Source organism: Poecilia formosa, unplaced genomic scaffold, assembly GCF_000485575.1.
Source record: "Poecilia formosa unplaced genomic scaffold, Poecilia_formosa-5.1.2 Scaffold250, whole genome shotgun sequence".
In the NCBI taxonomy this organism is placed as follows: domain Eukaryota; kingdom Metazoa; phylum Chordata; class Actinopteri; order Cyprinodontiformes; family Poeciliidae; genus Poecilia; species Poecilia formosa.
This window is the reverse complement of record NW_006800189.1, coordinates 280105-296724: the sequence shown is the minus strand read 5'-3', so window position 1 is coordinate 296724 and position 16620 is coordinate 280105. Positions and strand designations below refer to the sequence as shown.

General features: G+C 36.7%; 1 protein-coding gene across 2 annotated transcripts in view; it reads left to right on the top strand.

Annotated features, from left to right (window-relative positions):
- Positions 1-8322: 8322 nt before the first annotated feature.
- dgkb (diacylglycerol kinase, beta) overlaps positions 8323-16620 on the top strand; it is a 64878-nt gene continuing 56580 nt past the window's right edge. The window contains exons 1-4 of one of the 2 annotated variants that reach the window (XM_007569866.2): positions 8324-8670; positions 11285-11456; positions 15567-15643; positions 15951-15971. In XM_007569866.2, the coding sequence (XP_007569928.1) occupies positions 11387-11456; positions 15567-15643; positions 15951-15971 (168 nt within the window). In that variant the 5' untranslated portion in view covers positions 8324-8670; positions 11285-11386. Of the gene's footprint in view, positions 8671-11284; positions 11457-15566; positions 15644-15950; positions 15972-16620 lie in introns of both variants that reach the window. The other variant, XM_016680645.1, reaches the window with a different exon arrangement.

Here is a 16620-nt window from a genome sequence, read left to right as displayed (position 1 = left end):
CAATTTTGAGATACAATTAATTGTGTGGATTTCTGTTGAAACACATGAAAACTGGCTGGTACTTTTATTTTCCAGAAGGTTTCATTATTGTAATCGTGTGTTTACAAATCAGTCATGCAGCTGATTCAAAACTCTGCCAACACCAGAATGAAATCCCAGCACCTCTTTGACCAGCTCCCTGTCTGAAAAACGAGAGATTAGTAAATCTTATTGATCTACTGAATGGTTTTTGATCCTAACATCAGCTGCTTTAGGTCTTTTTTCCTCGGTTTATATAATTATGTAGCCCTGTCCGTGTGAGATGGTATCTCACATAAATACAGCACATATTTTTTTAAAAAACCTAATATTTAGCTATAGTGAGGAGCTAGCGATCAGTGTAGCTTGTGTTCTGTCAGAACATAAGTGCGCATGCGCATTAAGAGGTCCGCGGAGCCGTCAGTTCAGCATACGAGACAAGAAATTACAAAAGTAAGTAAATAAATTGTTTTCAGTGATAACTGTATGGACGTACATTCATTGTCATGGTTTGAAAGTATATTTAAAGAGGAATTTAGTTGCCAAATTACGGTGTTCATTAAAGGACACACTACACCAACCGCCAGAGCCCAAGGCACAAATACTTGGCTTCAGCTGACATATTTAAGCCACTGCCTTACAATTACTTTACAATTTTTGCATTATTTTATTGCAATTTCATGTAAACGTGTTAGGATTATTTCCATGTAATGTGTTACTCTTAGCTCTTGATCCGTAATCTGCGTTATAACCATAAAATTGCAAATTGGAATTACGAATGGAAACACACCAATTAAGAAAAAACAACTTTTTTTTATTAAAAAGTTTTTGCGCTAGAATGAGGCAGTTTTTCCTTTGTATCGAAAACTGCATCACACAGGTCATGTGACCAATAGCCAGACGTTACTATGCACATGTGATTTAATTTCGTTGCAATTGAAAAATTCTGTCAACGTTAACGGAACAATTTCTTTGCATACATTTTTAATGCAATCGCAGATGCAGGAAAACTTGTGAAATAAAAAAAACATCAGTAAATATGATCTAGATTAAGTAGCACAGAATTACAAACAAAGGGACTGGATTTGCACATTAAAGCAATTACATGAGGTTAACACTAATTCTGATTAAAAATGTGATCATTCTTGTGTCAACAAAGATGTTTTTTCTCCATTTTTGCATGGCAAGATAACGAAGGGGAGTTCACCTTCTATATTTTTACCAACAAAGTAGCACTAAAATCAATAAATCCATACATTTCTCATTGAAGTGAAAAGAAGGAGTTGTATTTTGTATTTTCTTGTTTTAGTGTTGCATATGAGTCCCTGTTTTTAGAAACCTGCTTGCTGTTGCCTGGTGATGACTGAAGATCACGTTCAGCTTGTTTTTCACATTCAGGATCCTAAAAATCAATGCTGACGTAATTTTATGTTTGGTGCTTTTTCCCTCTGCAGTGTAAAGTGACTGATGATCTTTTATGGCTTTCTGGATATTATTGCAATAAGTTAGGAATACACTCCTAACTTATTGCAGTTATTTTCACTTCGCCTGAAGTGAAAATAAATGTGGCATTTTTAGACTGCATCAACAGGAGAAATACCTTATTTAGAAATTTTACTGATATACTTTATGTTTATCCTCATCCTGATCTCTACATAACTACAAAACCTCACAATATATTTAAAAAAGAGCTAAAAAAGACAACATTATTGAGCTTTATGCATAAGTAAATGCTTTCTAAAAAACTAAATGAGTCGAATAAATTTACATTTAAACAGTTTATCTTTACAGAAGATCTTAATTTGAAAACATAGGCTCTTTGACAAATACAAATGCTTCTTTGTGTAGTTCATTTGTTTTTTAATCACCTGTTGGCTTATTAAAGTGATTTATCAACAGGCTACTGAGCTGACATATTGATTGGAGTTTAGTGCGGCCTTCGTCGATGAAGAGGAGGGACATCTGCCTCACTTGACAGAGGAACAAAAAATAAGGAAATTTCAGGCCTTAAAGGGACAGTACTATTTAAAATCAACATTTTGAGCTTTATTTTATGTTATAATGTTATGCTGGGAGGTTGTTTTTAAAGGATTTATAGAGGACTGACATTGGGATTACTTCCTGAAGGCAGCATGTCGGACCAGGAGTTTCTTAAAGAGACAGAGGCACTAAATTACAAAATCAAATTCCTTTTAAGTCTTATTTCATATATATAGCGTTTTTATAACTTAATGACTGGACTGCTATAAAATGGCAGTTTGTAACTAGAAAATACCCTGTAAGAATTTCATTTCAACCAAACTAGTGGTGTCCAACCGTTTTGCCACATGGAAAAGAAATAGAAGCTCTGCAGTCCACAAGCATTTCTAAAAATTAAAAAAAATATGTTCTTTTTTAAAATCCGTATACAGATGTCAAACTTAATGAAAGAAACATGAATTTGTAAATGACTGTACATTTTAAACATAGAATGGAAAAATTAAACAAATTAAAAGCATTTGATACATTTAACCAAACTAAATTTGCCAATTTAATAGATCGATGTTGAATGAAACAAATAGTTATAATTTATTTAAAAAGTATTTGTGTGTTTCCCCCAACGCCGGCGTTTCCTCGCTTTATGACATCATCATTTCAAGTTTCCAGCCTTTAGAGTTTCTCTTCTGTTCGGTCCTGCGGGTGAAACAATCCCCGGTAAACAGACAAACTTCTTTCCTCAACAGTTACAACTCCAAGGATTAAAGTTTGCTGAAGGTCGACTTTCTGAAGGGAATCTCCTGGGAAATCAGCTCTGTCAGGTCATCCTTCACTTCCTGTTTCTGCAGTTCTTCCTGTTTGTCCTCCCAGTTACTCAGTCGAGTCTGTCCAATTCGTACTTTATCTATTAAATGCCTCTAAACATTAGTTTGACTCAACTTAATAAATTTGCAGCAGGTCGGTTATTGGATTTTGATTGGATTTTGTGTTAACCTATTCATGCTTCCACACACATTTTTACAAAATCTATTTCAAGCAAGGCAGTAATTTCTGCAGGTTTCTTGTCTCTGGATGGAGATGCCAATCCAGCAGGTAACTTAAATATTTCTAATGGGACCATAGACATGTAATCCACATCAAATGTCCACAGCAACTCATAATCCAAAGAAATTAAAGAAATTTACTCCACAAATCATGTTGTGGTAAAATGATGTCAAAGTTCAAACATGAATCAAACTGACCATCTGTGGCGAGACCCAAAAATGGATGTTCTCAGCTGGACTGAGTTTTCAAAGAACAGTGATCAGAAATGTCAGCCTGTATGTGAAAAGCTACTTTGGATTTGCAGCCGTAATTGCAGCAATTTGACTTAAATACCTGATTCTCCATCAGTCAAACTGTCAATGCCGCATCGACACTAAGTGCTTGTCTAAGGCTTGAAGCGTTCGCCTGATCGTATTAGATGAGCATTTAACATTTAATCCATCACATGGCAGATGGGAACAAATGTGAGCATCCTCCCCCAGTCCACAGATTGGTCCAGTGACTCATCCTTTCATGTTCATTATCATACAAAGAAATCCTGCAACACAGCACTACTGTGTATGAGCACAGAGAGGACATGTGGCAGCACAAAACGGTTAGCAGGCTGAATTGTAACGTCATCACAGGCAGGAGGAGCGAAGTGGAAACGTTAAATATGCACTTTATCGGTTATTTATGAAAAAGATTCAACTGGAATCAAACACACATCTAAAATGCACAGGTTGGATTATTCAATCAATTATTATTATTTTTGTCATTGTGTTAATAATAAAAAATACTAAAATTCATATCTTGCATGTTTTAGTACTTTTATTTGGGTCTAAAAAATAAAAAGCAGAAATTCTTTAAAAAACTCAGTCAGTTTTTGGCAGTAAGTTCATGATTTTTGGTATCTGGAAGTTGAGCCGTTTCAAAAACCTCTGGAATGTAAGGTCACAAATTCGCAGGTGCTACCGTTACCTAGCAACCTCAGCTATGCTCAGCACGTTGCCTAGCAACAGAAGCAGAGCTCCAGAATGTTTGCACAGCTGGTTTTCAAATTCAAATTCAAAAGTACTTTATTCATCCAAAAGGGGGATTAAATGTTGTTGTAGATTCTTCAAATAGTTACTGAAGATGGTGACGGCTGTTTGACAGGAAAGACTTCCTATTATCACTCTATACGCTGTACAATGGCTGCTGGAAAAGACAAATATTTTGTTGTTGACTTAATGTCCAGAAACCACCCGCTGCATTCTTATTGGTTGTGCAGAAGGCTCTATTTTTACTTTTCAAAGATGTCACGGTTGTATAATTTTCATGCGCATGCGCACTTATTTTCAGCCATTTTCATGTGCGAGTGTTAAATGTTGAGTTGGGAGGCGTGGCCAGCAGCAACTCATTTGGATTTAAAGTGACAAGAAGCTCATTCTGAAAGGAGCTCAACATAGGCTGACCTGAACAAACTAAAATCTCATTATCTGAGAATAATTTTGTGCAAAAAAATGTAACAAACATGTTTTGTACAGATGATAGACCTACTCCTTTCCTCAAGCTGTTCAAGCTAGACAGAGATTCAAAGAGGAGGGACAGAAACAAATGAGGAGTAGCGTAATCCAGATCATTTTACTGTGGAATATCGTTTCCGTTGCTTGGAAATTGAGCTGTTTATGTGTCATAACAGTCATTACTGTCATACAGCAGCAGCTTACAGTCAGAGGCTTCTTCAGAATTGTGGTAAGACTGACTGCTACTGGAAATCCCTCCTGACAACAGCATCACCATCCAAAACAACTCTATGAAGATCCTTGGATGATATTAGTTACGACAACCTTTAATTTCCTTCTGGGATAACTGACGTATTTTTGTACTGAATTGGAAAGAGTGACAACGTAGGCGAGTTGAGCTGAAAGATTAAACTCTCAGTGAGGCTAATTTTAAATCAGTTCCAGCTATAGATGTATTAAATATCAAAGATTTCCTGCACAGACTCTCATGTAATGGTTCCATTATGATACACAGTGTTCTACCCCAGACTCCACACACACACACACACACACACACACACACTTGCTGCTATTTATAGCTCTGTGGGTAGAAAATGGGGTAAAATTGATATATGTGCTCTGCACAGCTGGGCAGGGTGTTGCGCTGGTGGCCGCAGAGTTAAAAGCTCTTGTTTTACTACGATTAGTGAAATTGGACAGAGTCTAAAAAAGACAGATTCAGCATTAATCTTTTCCATTGCAGCTACACTTTAAAACCTAACTATATCAAGCACAGATTTCAATAATTTAAGCCTATCCTTAAGTAGCACTGACCACACAAATTGCTTCTTCGAAGCTAAAATTGGCTAATGACACACAATCCTGGAGGGTATGACTCTCTGAAATTACATTTTTAAAGACAAAAATTACCATTACCCATTTACTCTTTCCGCCTCTGCAGATCCTGAAAGTGGAAAGTCATGCTTCGTTTGATTTATTTACTAAAAATGTAGAAGTTTTCTTTAAGGAGGGTCTGCATCAGCTTCAGTTATTTTGCTAAGAGGAATGTGAAAACTGTTTTCAGTCTCTAGCTCTTGAGTTGGTGTCTTACATAATTTCAGAATAAAATTAAATTTTTTTTGGGGGGGTCCAATCTGACGAACGTGAAGCAGTTTAAGGGCTTTGAATACTTCATTTAGATTCAGCCATTTTGCTAAGATGTACATGGAAACTACTTTCAGTTTCTAGCTCTCCTCAACTTTTGACTCCTATTGTTTCTTGTCATTTCACAAAAGTCTGTGAAAATAATTTCTGGTCTACTAACTTTATTATGCCATAAATTTATAAACGTATTAAATTCATCATGACAAAACAGCAAGAATTTCTAAAGTTGGAGGAAAAGCATCAGTGAATGATGTCCAAGAGCAAAAACATAATTTCTTTTCCTCTAAATGTGACCAATTTCAAAAACTGACTTGCTTTAGGACAGTTTCTGGCTGGACAGGTTCTTCATGTGCGAACAGGAAGCTTAAAGTTGGGACATGAAATATTTGTAATACATGATGTAACACTAAGTTGTAAATGCAGAAATCTGACTTTTGTCATGAATTTATTCATTTAAAAAACTGTTTTCCTCACGTCATTTGATTAAAACTGCAAAATTTCAATTGTTGTTGATAACAAACAATCTGACTTGTTCCCAGTTTCTGCTTTGTCTGTTGAACCTTTAAGGTTTATAAATCCAGAGCAGAGCCCAGACACCCTCAGAGCCACTTGTTCTTCCGGTCGGTAGATCTCATGGCTGCGGCCATTTAACGGCCATTTTCTAATGAGCCCAAACTGCAACATCCAGCTAAATCTCGCACAACAAACTCTTTCTGCAGGAGACGCGACAGGCTGTCTCTGTTCTGCTTTTCCGAACAGAACCTTTTGACACGCTGTTTCCAGGAATAATCATCACGTCTTCATCTGAACCTGAAGCTAACCTTTCCTTTACTGACGCCTTTTAGAGGCTTCGCTCCACCGGAAGCGACGGTTAGTCCGACCATCAAACCGCAGCATGAATCGAGTTTCATCAAAGATTACCGACCCAAATGCAGGCAGCCCGGCGTGGTTTGTGATGTCGCGCTGCCTCCAGGCTGTCTGTGTAGGTCATGTGGGCGTTTACATCCAGAGTGGGAGAGGCAGCTGAAGTATCGATATGTCCCTCACATGTGACCGACACACGGTGACTGCGGGGCATCGGATGGCCTTTCACTCTGCGTGAACAGTGCAGCTGACATTTAGCTGCTGCTGAGGCTTTGCATTGTTAGAAAAGTCACACAGATGTTGGAATCCTGGATTAAAAACATGCAAATATAAGGTAACAAGATAAATATGGCTGAAAAACATCCACACACTGTTTAATGTTGTGTCACAATTTATTTTAGTGAGAAATTATGAGACACCAACTCAAACTAGCATACAGGTGTGAATTGAAAAACAAACATGTTTTTGATTATTTTACAAAAGCAACAACACTAAACATGCAGAGATTCAAAAGGAATGGCCTAGTCAAAGTCCAAGCATACCTTTTAACTGAGAATCTTTGTCAAGACTTGAAAACTGGTGTTCTCTTATTCCTTATTCCTCATGACAGGACAGTGCCCTTCTGAAATCTTTAATTTTCCAACAGTGTTTTGTTTGGTCCAGAACAGCACATGGCTACTGGTTTAATATAGAAATCAATAATACACAGACATTCTATCTTAATGCTGCTCCAGTAAAAACAAACAACAAAAATCACTCTACTAAGTTAAAATGTCTCACTGTCTCATCTGATCAAACTATTTTTCTTAAAAAGGTGAGAATAAATATTGTCACATTTTAAGGTACACTGTAAAACATTTGAAGGTGGCTTAACTTGGAAATGAAAGTTCACCTGATGTCTTGAAAATGCAACTTAAGTCAACAAGAAAATTGTTTTGGTTTTAACTTAGTTAATTTAAGAACAAGAGACAAGGTATCTAAACTTTATTATTTAAGTTAATAAATCTTGAATGTGAGTTTTAACTTAATGCTGCAATGTAAACCTAATCATTATTTCACAATATGTAAGAAAAAACTACCCTCACCTAGTTAAAGAGCCACATTTCTTACATTTCACTCACAATAAATAGCTACTTATTTTACTTTAGAATAATTAAAATTCTTGCTTCAAATTGCATGAACAAAATTTCTGATCTGATAATGAATTTTATTAAAGATCATAATGAATTCTGCTCAAAAACATTTAGTGTGAACAGGACATAAAAATAAACATTTGCATTAATAAAACACAGAGTCAGATCAATGCACTTCCATCTCAGGATACAAAAAAAACGTCGCTAAGCATTCTGGGAAATAGTTCCCACTCCTGTCGTTTTCTTCTTTCAGTTCTATAAGTGCTAATTTTCTAAAACTGGCTGAATTTATTTTGACTTAAAGAGCAGAAAATGGTAGACACAACTGAATGCAGCTCAAATGTTTTACAGTGCATTTATTTGTAAACATTACTGTTTTTTATTTGCTACTTTCTGTTTATTTTTCACATAAAATCCCAGTAAAGTGCTTTGAAGTAAATGTTTATAGCATAAAAACATGAATTATTTCTCTTCCTGAAATCCCACAGGTTGTTACTCTCAGCTGGCCGACGTGAAAACAGGTTGGAGGTGGGATGAAGAGAGAAAAGAGGTGTGAGAAAACGAGGGAGGCAGTGTGGAAGCGGTGGATGAGAGGACCTGAGGGTTTTTAGGAGGAGGGGGTTAAAGACGAGCGGCAGCGTGAGGAAGGGGAGGGAAGGAGGGATGTGACGTGAGCGAGCGGGAGTATGGAAAACCGAACACTGGATAATCCCTCTCTCTCTCTCTCTCTCTCTCTCTCTCATCCTCCGCTTTTCCTTCACTCAGTGTGTCACTACTCCACATCCTTGATCTTCTTCTGACCAGAGGGGAAAAAAACAATCAGTCCACCATTCATACGCGCTGACAGTGACATGCAGCACAGAGGGCGGCTGCTGCTGCTGCTGCTGCTGCATCCACAGAGAAACATTACAACCTCAGAGAGGATCCAGTCAGGAGTAAAGCCAGAAATCTGACTCAGGAGCTTCATTTCCAGACATCTGTTTTCCTCCTCAGCCCTGCAGCAGGTGAGCAGCATCTAAATGTGTCACCGTATTGATTCTCATTCAACACCTACTGAGTCTCCTGCTAGATGATAGTGATGCTGTGTTTTTTTTTTACTGCACCACTGGAGCAGCAGCACTGCTGTGACATTTGCAGAGCTGGTTGCACTGCAGAAAGAGGGAGCGGATGATTGCAGTGCACAGCAGGAATACACTCAGAGAAGCAGTTTATGTAACATCTCTCACTCGCGTCTTCTTCTATGGCTCAGTTTTTGCAGATTGAAGTTTTTGGTTCCCACACATCCAGCTCTGATGCATTCTGTAACTCTCTGTCATCATCTCTGTAATTTGGATGACGTTTGGTTAATTGTTCAGGGAATTTCTGCACACACACGTCAGAGAACAAACAAACACACCCACAGATGGGTCAAAAACAAATCAAAATCTTTTAACGACCCGATAAAATAATAATAATAAAAAAAACACACCAAGGTACGGTGTTTGTATTCGCAGCGACGCAAACAGATTTCAGTCGTTTGAAATTAACCTTCACATGACTGAACATCCACTTGTTGATCCAGGATTTCAGTTACGAGTAAATGGGTCAAAGCTTCAGGACCAATATACAATATACATACAATAAATGTTCAATGAAAACACCAAACAGAGAGAAAGCAGGTTCTATCAGCAAAAGGAGCTAAACTGTGATGGCTGACTCATGATGATAAGCTCTTTAAGTTTGTCCAGATGTAGAAAAAAAATCCTGAAATTTATTAATTTTAAGGTTTTAGTTCAGAATCTCAGCCTCTTCTTTGTAAAAATGCATCATCCTGTATCGCATTACAGGACACCTCAAAATTATCCAAATCTGTCACTGAAAATTTGACTTTTCTTTAGTGAATCGCTGGATGTTGGATCTTTCTTTGTTTTAAAAATAACAGCTAAAAGTTTTCTTTTTGTTTGTTTTGTTGCTGAACCGAATCAAGCAACTAGTCGGGCTGATTGTGAAAAGCACAAAAGCATCTTTCAAAGATTATTTTTTTCTCAACAAGGAGTTTTTTTTTACATGCTGCAAAAATGCAGCATGTAAAAATCTGAACCAAACAGGTGTTTTCACGTTTTAGTTTTTAACTTGTATTCTTTTTAAAAAAAAATACAAACCAAACACCCAGAAATATAAACACATTAAACACTGATGCATTTCAAATATGATGCAAAACCGAAACATTGGCTAAAAGCAGAAATTGATGTCATTAATCTTTTCCCTTCACATTAAGTAAAGCAATTAATCATGTAATGTGAACAGAGGAAAAAAATGATGGAGTCCAAGAGTCGTTAGCATTTCTAACACAAATGCATGCATCCATCCATTTCCAGGAAAAATGTTCACAGTCCAAATGTTTTCATACTCCTTAGACTTTTATGCATTTTACCACTATACAAGCATAAGATTCAAATTATTTTGTTGGTGTTTTATTTAATAGATCACCACAACGTAATGCTTGAGAGACAAATATTTATAGAGAGAAACATCAGACAAAAGTGGTTTGTTTCTACATTTAATACATAGCAAAAACACTTAACTTTTCCAGGATATTCAAATTTTTTAGATGAACCTGGAGATAAATATGTTTTCATAAACCTCTTTAGGAATCAATAGGCTTATAAACACCCTGAGCTGACACCACCCTCATGGAGGGGCTCATATTCCCTATATTATCTATGATGGTCCTATAATATGACCTATAGCATCTATATTTTATTTCAAACCACCTACTAAATATTAATACACTTAAGGCTGCACAATAAATTAATAACAATATATATCATGATAGACATGTGATCAAAATCAATAGCTAATACATCTGATAAAATATTTAAAATTCAATATATATAAAATTTAGCGAACTCCAATCCAGAACCACACAGCATTCTGGGAAATGTAGGCAAAGGAAGCTGGGTTAGTGGAATCAACACATTCACTCACTCTTTGGTTACCTAGCAACAACTTGCTGTGTTAGAAGCAGTTTCAAGTTCCCTCCTCCCCAGCTACGGTTACCTAGCAACAGCCTGTCGAGTAACTGGCGCAGCAGCAGTTTAAGGTTTTTGCCAGTGTCTCATAACTTCTTAAAAATGTATTGTCTCAGTTATTTACAGCAACCCTCCAAAAGAATTTTTTTTTAATAATAATTATGGACAATTATTGACTGATATGTAATGCTTATATTGTGATGAATACACTGGAAATTTAACAGTTTGGGCCTGGTGAAACTTCCAGGAAACACTTGCAGGGTCGGATGTTACATCAGGTTATCTAATTTATTGTCACACTAATGCTGTCTCATTCATTTTTAATTAATTTGGCAAAGAAATTTAACCTATGATAAAAAGTTGTATCTTCTTTGTTTTCTCCTGGCAGAAAAGGTTGATGAATATTAGTAAAATCTGGCAGAAATGGATGCTGCAAAAGGAAATGAATTGCAGGAAAAATGTAGAAAGTATGCTCCTTTAAAATGAGTGAGCCTCCAACTGTTGCTGCCTTCAAACAGAGACAATGAGATTCTCTGTGGGCTGAACAAAGCCAAAGAGATGCTGCATCTGACCTGCTCTGCCATTTTCTGTGACCTTTTCTTCAAAGGAAGCAAAGCAGAAGGGTAAGAAGGTGACTGCAGCCGGTGATGGAGCTGGTCGTCTGACGCGTGACGTCCTGGGAAGGTTTGAAGAACAAGGACCGAGCACAATGAGCGGTCAGGACAAATGGGTCACACTGACCCCGGCAGAGTTTGCCCTGCTGCAGGAATACACTCAATGTGAGTAAATTATGTTCTCATCTTAATTTGTCTGTCTTCAGGACAGTCTTACAGATATAATTCTGACATGTAACTATTGCACGTGACGTCACGGTCTCCAGAACCATAGACGTGATTGCGTCCAGAACTCCGACCGATGTCAAGTAAAGCCTGTCAAAAAACGGACATCTTGTAGCCTAACCTAACAACGCTGTTATTGATTTGACTTTTAAACATAGGATGCTGCGCGGTCGGCTGCACAAACCGCAGCTGAAAACCTAACTTGTCATTTTATTTGATAACTTTTAATGAGGAACGATATGGCGGCAATAGGTTAATCATAATGACTGGTAGCCCTCAGTGTAACCGCGGATTTGCAGCTAACACTTTTTACCAGGTAAGAAAATTAACGTTTATAAGTAAGTTTGATTATAAAGATATCAAATATCGCATTAAGGTACGTAACCATTAGTAACCATGGAGACAAGGCCGAACCGTCATGTAGCCTGGCTAGCAGGTGTGGAAAATACTGGTTAGCATCTCGTGTTTTGTACGGGTTTTAATGCTGCTCCGGTGTAAAGAGAAACGCTATTTATGACTAACATTTAGTGAGTCGGGAAGCCTCTGAACAAACATTTCTCTTTTTTATTTGTCACTTTCTGCTCTCTATATCAATATATCACAGTGCCACCTACTGGCAGCACCAAATAATTACATTGTTTTTTCAATATACATCACATCTCCCTTTCTAAAAATTTTTTCTTCGTTTTTTTTTTTTTATAAAGTTCAATTTAGTTTCTATCAGTTAAATAGTTAAATAGTAATAACAACGTTTATAAAATACCGATAAGTGGAAATACAACATTGTGTTATTGGTTCTGCATTTCCATTTTAGCATTTGGATAAAACACACCACTGCTCTCCTGGTGTGGTCTGCTGATTTGCTTTAGTTATGAAATCATGTTGAAACACCAAGGTTGTACTTTGTATTTTTTTCATAACTGTCTGACATATCAGGTTCTTGATCACGAAACATGATCAGTAGTTAAGATTAGAGAAGATTAAGAATAGCTTCTTCTTGAAAGCAACCTTCCTAGCTGACTTATAACGTCATAAATGAACAAAAATGGAACTGCTTAAAGTTGAAAAAGAAATCTCGGTAGGGAAGCAAGGTGTTTGATGGGTGCTTAACTCAATCAGTGTTTTATTAGTGGAAAGTTGGCAGGATTTCTGCTTCGCTAATCCTCCATAGTAAAACAAAACATTTACAGAGGTCGCTGCACCACAAGCATAAACAAAGCTTCTCAGATTGCATCAAAGCACGGACGTAACTATAACAAAAGTGTTATCTGTAAGCTGACAGTAACATCACTCTGGTAACACCAAAACATAGTGTTTGGTAAAGATTTTGACATGGCTTGCTCCAAAAGGACAGGTTAATTTGTAGATTAATTTGCTGCGCATAATGTTGTTTTCCTTCTCTGGATGTTTATATTATGCTTCGGGGTGTTGGCATAGTTTATTACAGACCATAAAAGATTTCGACAAACGGTCACTGCACACACACTGGGGTTCTGGATTGGCCATCCAGTTTGGTGCTTCAGTCCAAGATCTGCTCTGTATCCTTTATTACGTGAGCGTGCAGTGATTTATTTTAGCTGACAGCCTTAACATTCAGGGTAATATCTGTTAAAATATTTAAATTGTAGCGCTGACTGAAACGTTTCTGTAGAAAGACAAAACAATGTTCTTTGAACAGAAAGAAGGTTGGGTAAATGTCCAGCACTGGACTACAAATCTTTTGTTGCTGCCTCAGGGTTGCATTTCAGATTATTACAATGCACTTTCAATGGTACATAATACAACTCACAGATGTTTGACCCATTATCTTTAGTTACTATTCAGAGCACACACAATGAATCTGAATAACGAATGTTTGTCACCATAAATGCCTTGTAGCTATTTGTGTTGAAAAGAACAACTTTGCTCTCGAATTGAATACAAATCTGGACCAGTAAACAGACGAGGGAACTCAACTCAGACTTTGTACTATAAAATCATTTCCAGTTTCAAGTTGTTTTTATTCATGTTTGTAAAAATTGGTCTAGCACTTGGTTTTACTAACTCTGAATTAAAAGTGCAGTATGTAACTTTTATAAAACATTTTTTTTTCTTTTTTACATATTTGTTAAATTGCAACCATGTTATGAAGCAGATAATCTGTGAAAAGATCAATTTCCTCCACTTTCTCCCTGAACTCTTGACCAGAAACAAGCAATCAGAGCCAGGAGGAGCGTCTTAGGGCTGTCAATCAAACTGATGTATTCGCTGCTCAACGTGCTAATGGCTAAAAACATACAGAATATCTGATTATCTGCCATCATTTGTGACCTTGCTAACTAGCTCTAGCATCCATAACAGGCTACGTCAAAAACATAAAATCTTACTAATTAATTTTGGTCTAGTTTCTAGTGCAAATGTCTTAGCAAACTTAATTTAAGTTTATCTTAGCAAACTTAAAATAAGACAAAACCAACTTAACATTAACTTTTTAGCAAGATATATAGGCTTGTTTGAAGTAAATAATTGGCAGATTATTTAACTTATAACAAGACATTTTTCCCATTTTATAGGTTAATTTATCTGCCAATGGAACAAGTTCTTTTTCATCAATATTAAGGAATTATTTAGTTAAAACAAGCCTCAATATCTTGCTGAAAAGATACTTTTAAGTTAGTTTGTTGTATTTCAAGTGTACTGAGATATTTGCATTAGAAACTAGACCAAAATTACGTGGTAAGATTTTGCGTTTTTGCAGTGTATTAGTTGCTAACAGAGAGCAATGAGGGCAGGGGGAAGAGATGATGAGCAGCACCGCTCAGAGGGTGATTGACAGCTCTAAGACCCTCCTCCTGGCTCTGATTGGTTGTTTCTAATTAGCACTGTGAGAAGAGGAGTTTGATTTTTTTTTCTCTCTTTTTTTTCCCCAGATAATCTGCCTCATAACATGTTGACATGACAATTTAAACAAATATTGTGATAAAAGTTACATTCTGCAGCTTAAGTGCAAATATATTGTATGTAATTGTAATGAAGAAGTACAAGTTAAAATAGCAACTATAGTTAGAGGAGAACTAATCTGTGTGGATGTGCATGTGGAGCAAAGATGCACAGCTGACAGATTTCAGATAATCATGTTTCCAGAAGCTCCTGGCTGCGCTGCATGCACTCTGCAGCTCCTGGTTATAAAACCTCCTGTTTGGTAACAATAGGCATTTCATCCTCCATCTCCTCTCCTCTGCATCTCCCTTTCCCCTCATTAAAGCGAGCTGTGCACACTTTCATAACATTTTAATAGCTGTGTGCCTCACCAGGTCTGACAACAATTAGAGTTACCCTTTCAGCAGTATAATTGCTTATGTGAACATTCACAATATGCTATTCAATAGAGACGGATTTAGGTTGCTTTTATAGTTGAAGAACATAGCTTGTGTTTATGAACCTAAATCCTGACCATGACTTAATTGTAAATTACTATTTAGTTGTGCCTGGAGAATGTGGCAGACCAGTAATTAGTGGATTTATTATCACTCTGCTCTTAGATGTTTTTTTCGTCGATGGTGCATTAATAAAGATGGTCAGTAATAATGACACACAGTCCACCGTGAGGCATTCATTTCTTTTCACTGTTGGTGAAATGGATTTGGATTAAAGAAAAGATTCAGAACAATTAGTGCAGCAGACAAAAAAGAGGCAGCAGAGTTAGAAATCTTAGCTATTGTAATTATAACAACATGAATCTTTAAGAGGCATTTCTTCTATCGTAGCATCAGATTAATAAAAACTTATGTTACAACATGGAGCCCTGTTAATCCATATATATGACCTCTTTTTATGCCACTATGTAGCTTATAACTTCTCTTTATTCCTCACAAGTTCTCAGTAAAGACCAAAACATCTGCAGCAATGGCTGCCTGAAATGCAGATTTTCTGGAGTAATTCAAATAATCTGCTAAAAGTCCTCAACACAAAGCTGTTTAAAAGCCCTTAATGCGGAGTGTGAAAACAGATGTAAGTTTGGCTATAAATGAAGCTGAAAATGGTGACATGTTGTAAACATTTCTCCCTCAGACTCCACCAAGAAGCTGAAGGATGTGTTGCAGGAGTTCCATGGAGACGGAGTGTTGGCTAAATACAACCCAGAGGAGGTGTGTGTTGACTTCACACTGCATTACATAACCTATCCTTTATAGTGTAGTTTCTTCTCCACGTGCTGAAAAAAAATCCTAACATGGGTAAGTTATTTAAGTGAGTGATTTTAAACAAACACTGAAGCGACAGCAATTAAACCGAAGATGGTATGAAGTCAAAACTCTGATGTGTCTCAGGTTTGACTCCAGTTAAAACAATGAAAGTGTCTTTCTGTATGTTTATGTGAATGGTTGCTGTATACAAATGTATTATACAAATATAATTTAAACTTGACTTATCTCTTCCTCATGCTTCCGGTTAAAGAAGCAGGAAATCCTCAGTCAGGTAACAATTTTATATTTTATTCAATTTATATGTAGAATTGAAACCAGATTTTTGCAAAACGCGGTTTTTCTCACTGTCTGAAGTTAAATCAAACCAAACTTTTCTTATTTTAGCTTAGTTGGAATTGTTAATTATAATTGTACATTTATGAATTGATATGCTATGTTTTTAATATTATGTTAAGTGTGTGTAATTGTTTATGTAATAAATGCTTTTGTACGACTCGGGACACCAGGAAGAGTAGCCATTGTTACGGAAATGGCTTGGCGATCCATATAAACAAACAAATATCAGATATTCAGATCTGAATCATTTAAGGAATGTGAACAATCAGCACCAAGTCAGACCAATCCCCACTGGCTCTACAATGGGGAATACTAAGGAGGTTCATCACTCTGTGGAACCAGAAGCAATCAGCTTCTATGCACTATAAATCTGGAACAAACTTCCAGAAAACTGCAAAATAGCAGAAACACTGAGTTCCTTTAAATCTAGACTAAAAACGCAGCTGTTTAGAGTTTCTTTTGAATTATAATAAATGAAACATTAGTCAACGTTTTGATTGGAATGAGCACTTGGAAAAATACAATGCTTCAGTTGTTAAGTTTTGTATTTTTATGACGAAAAGCACCTTGAACTTCCTTGTTAC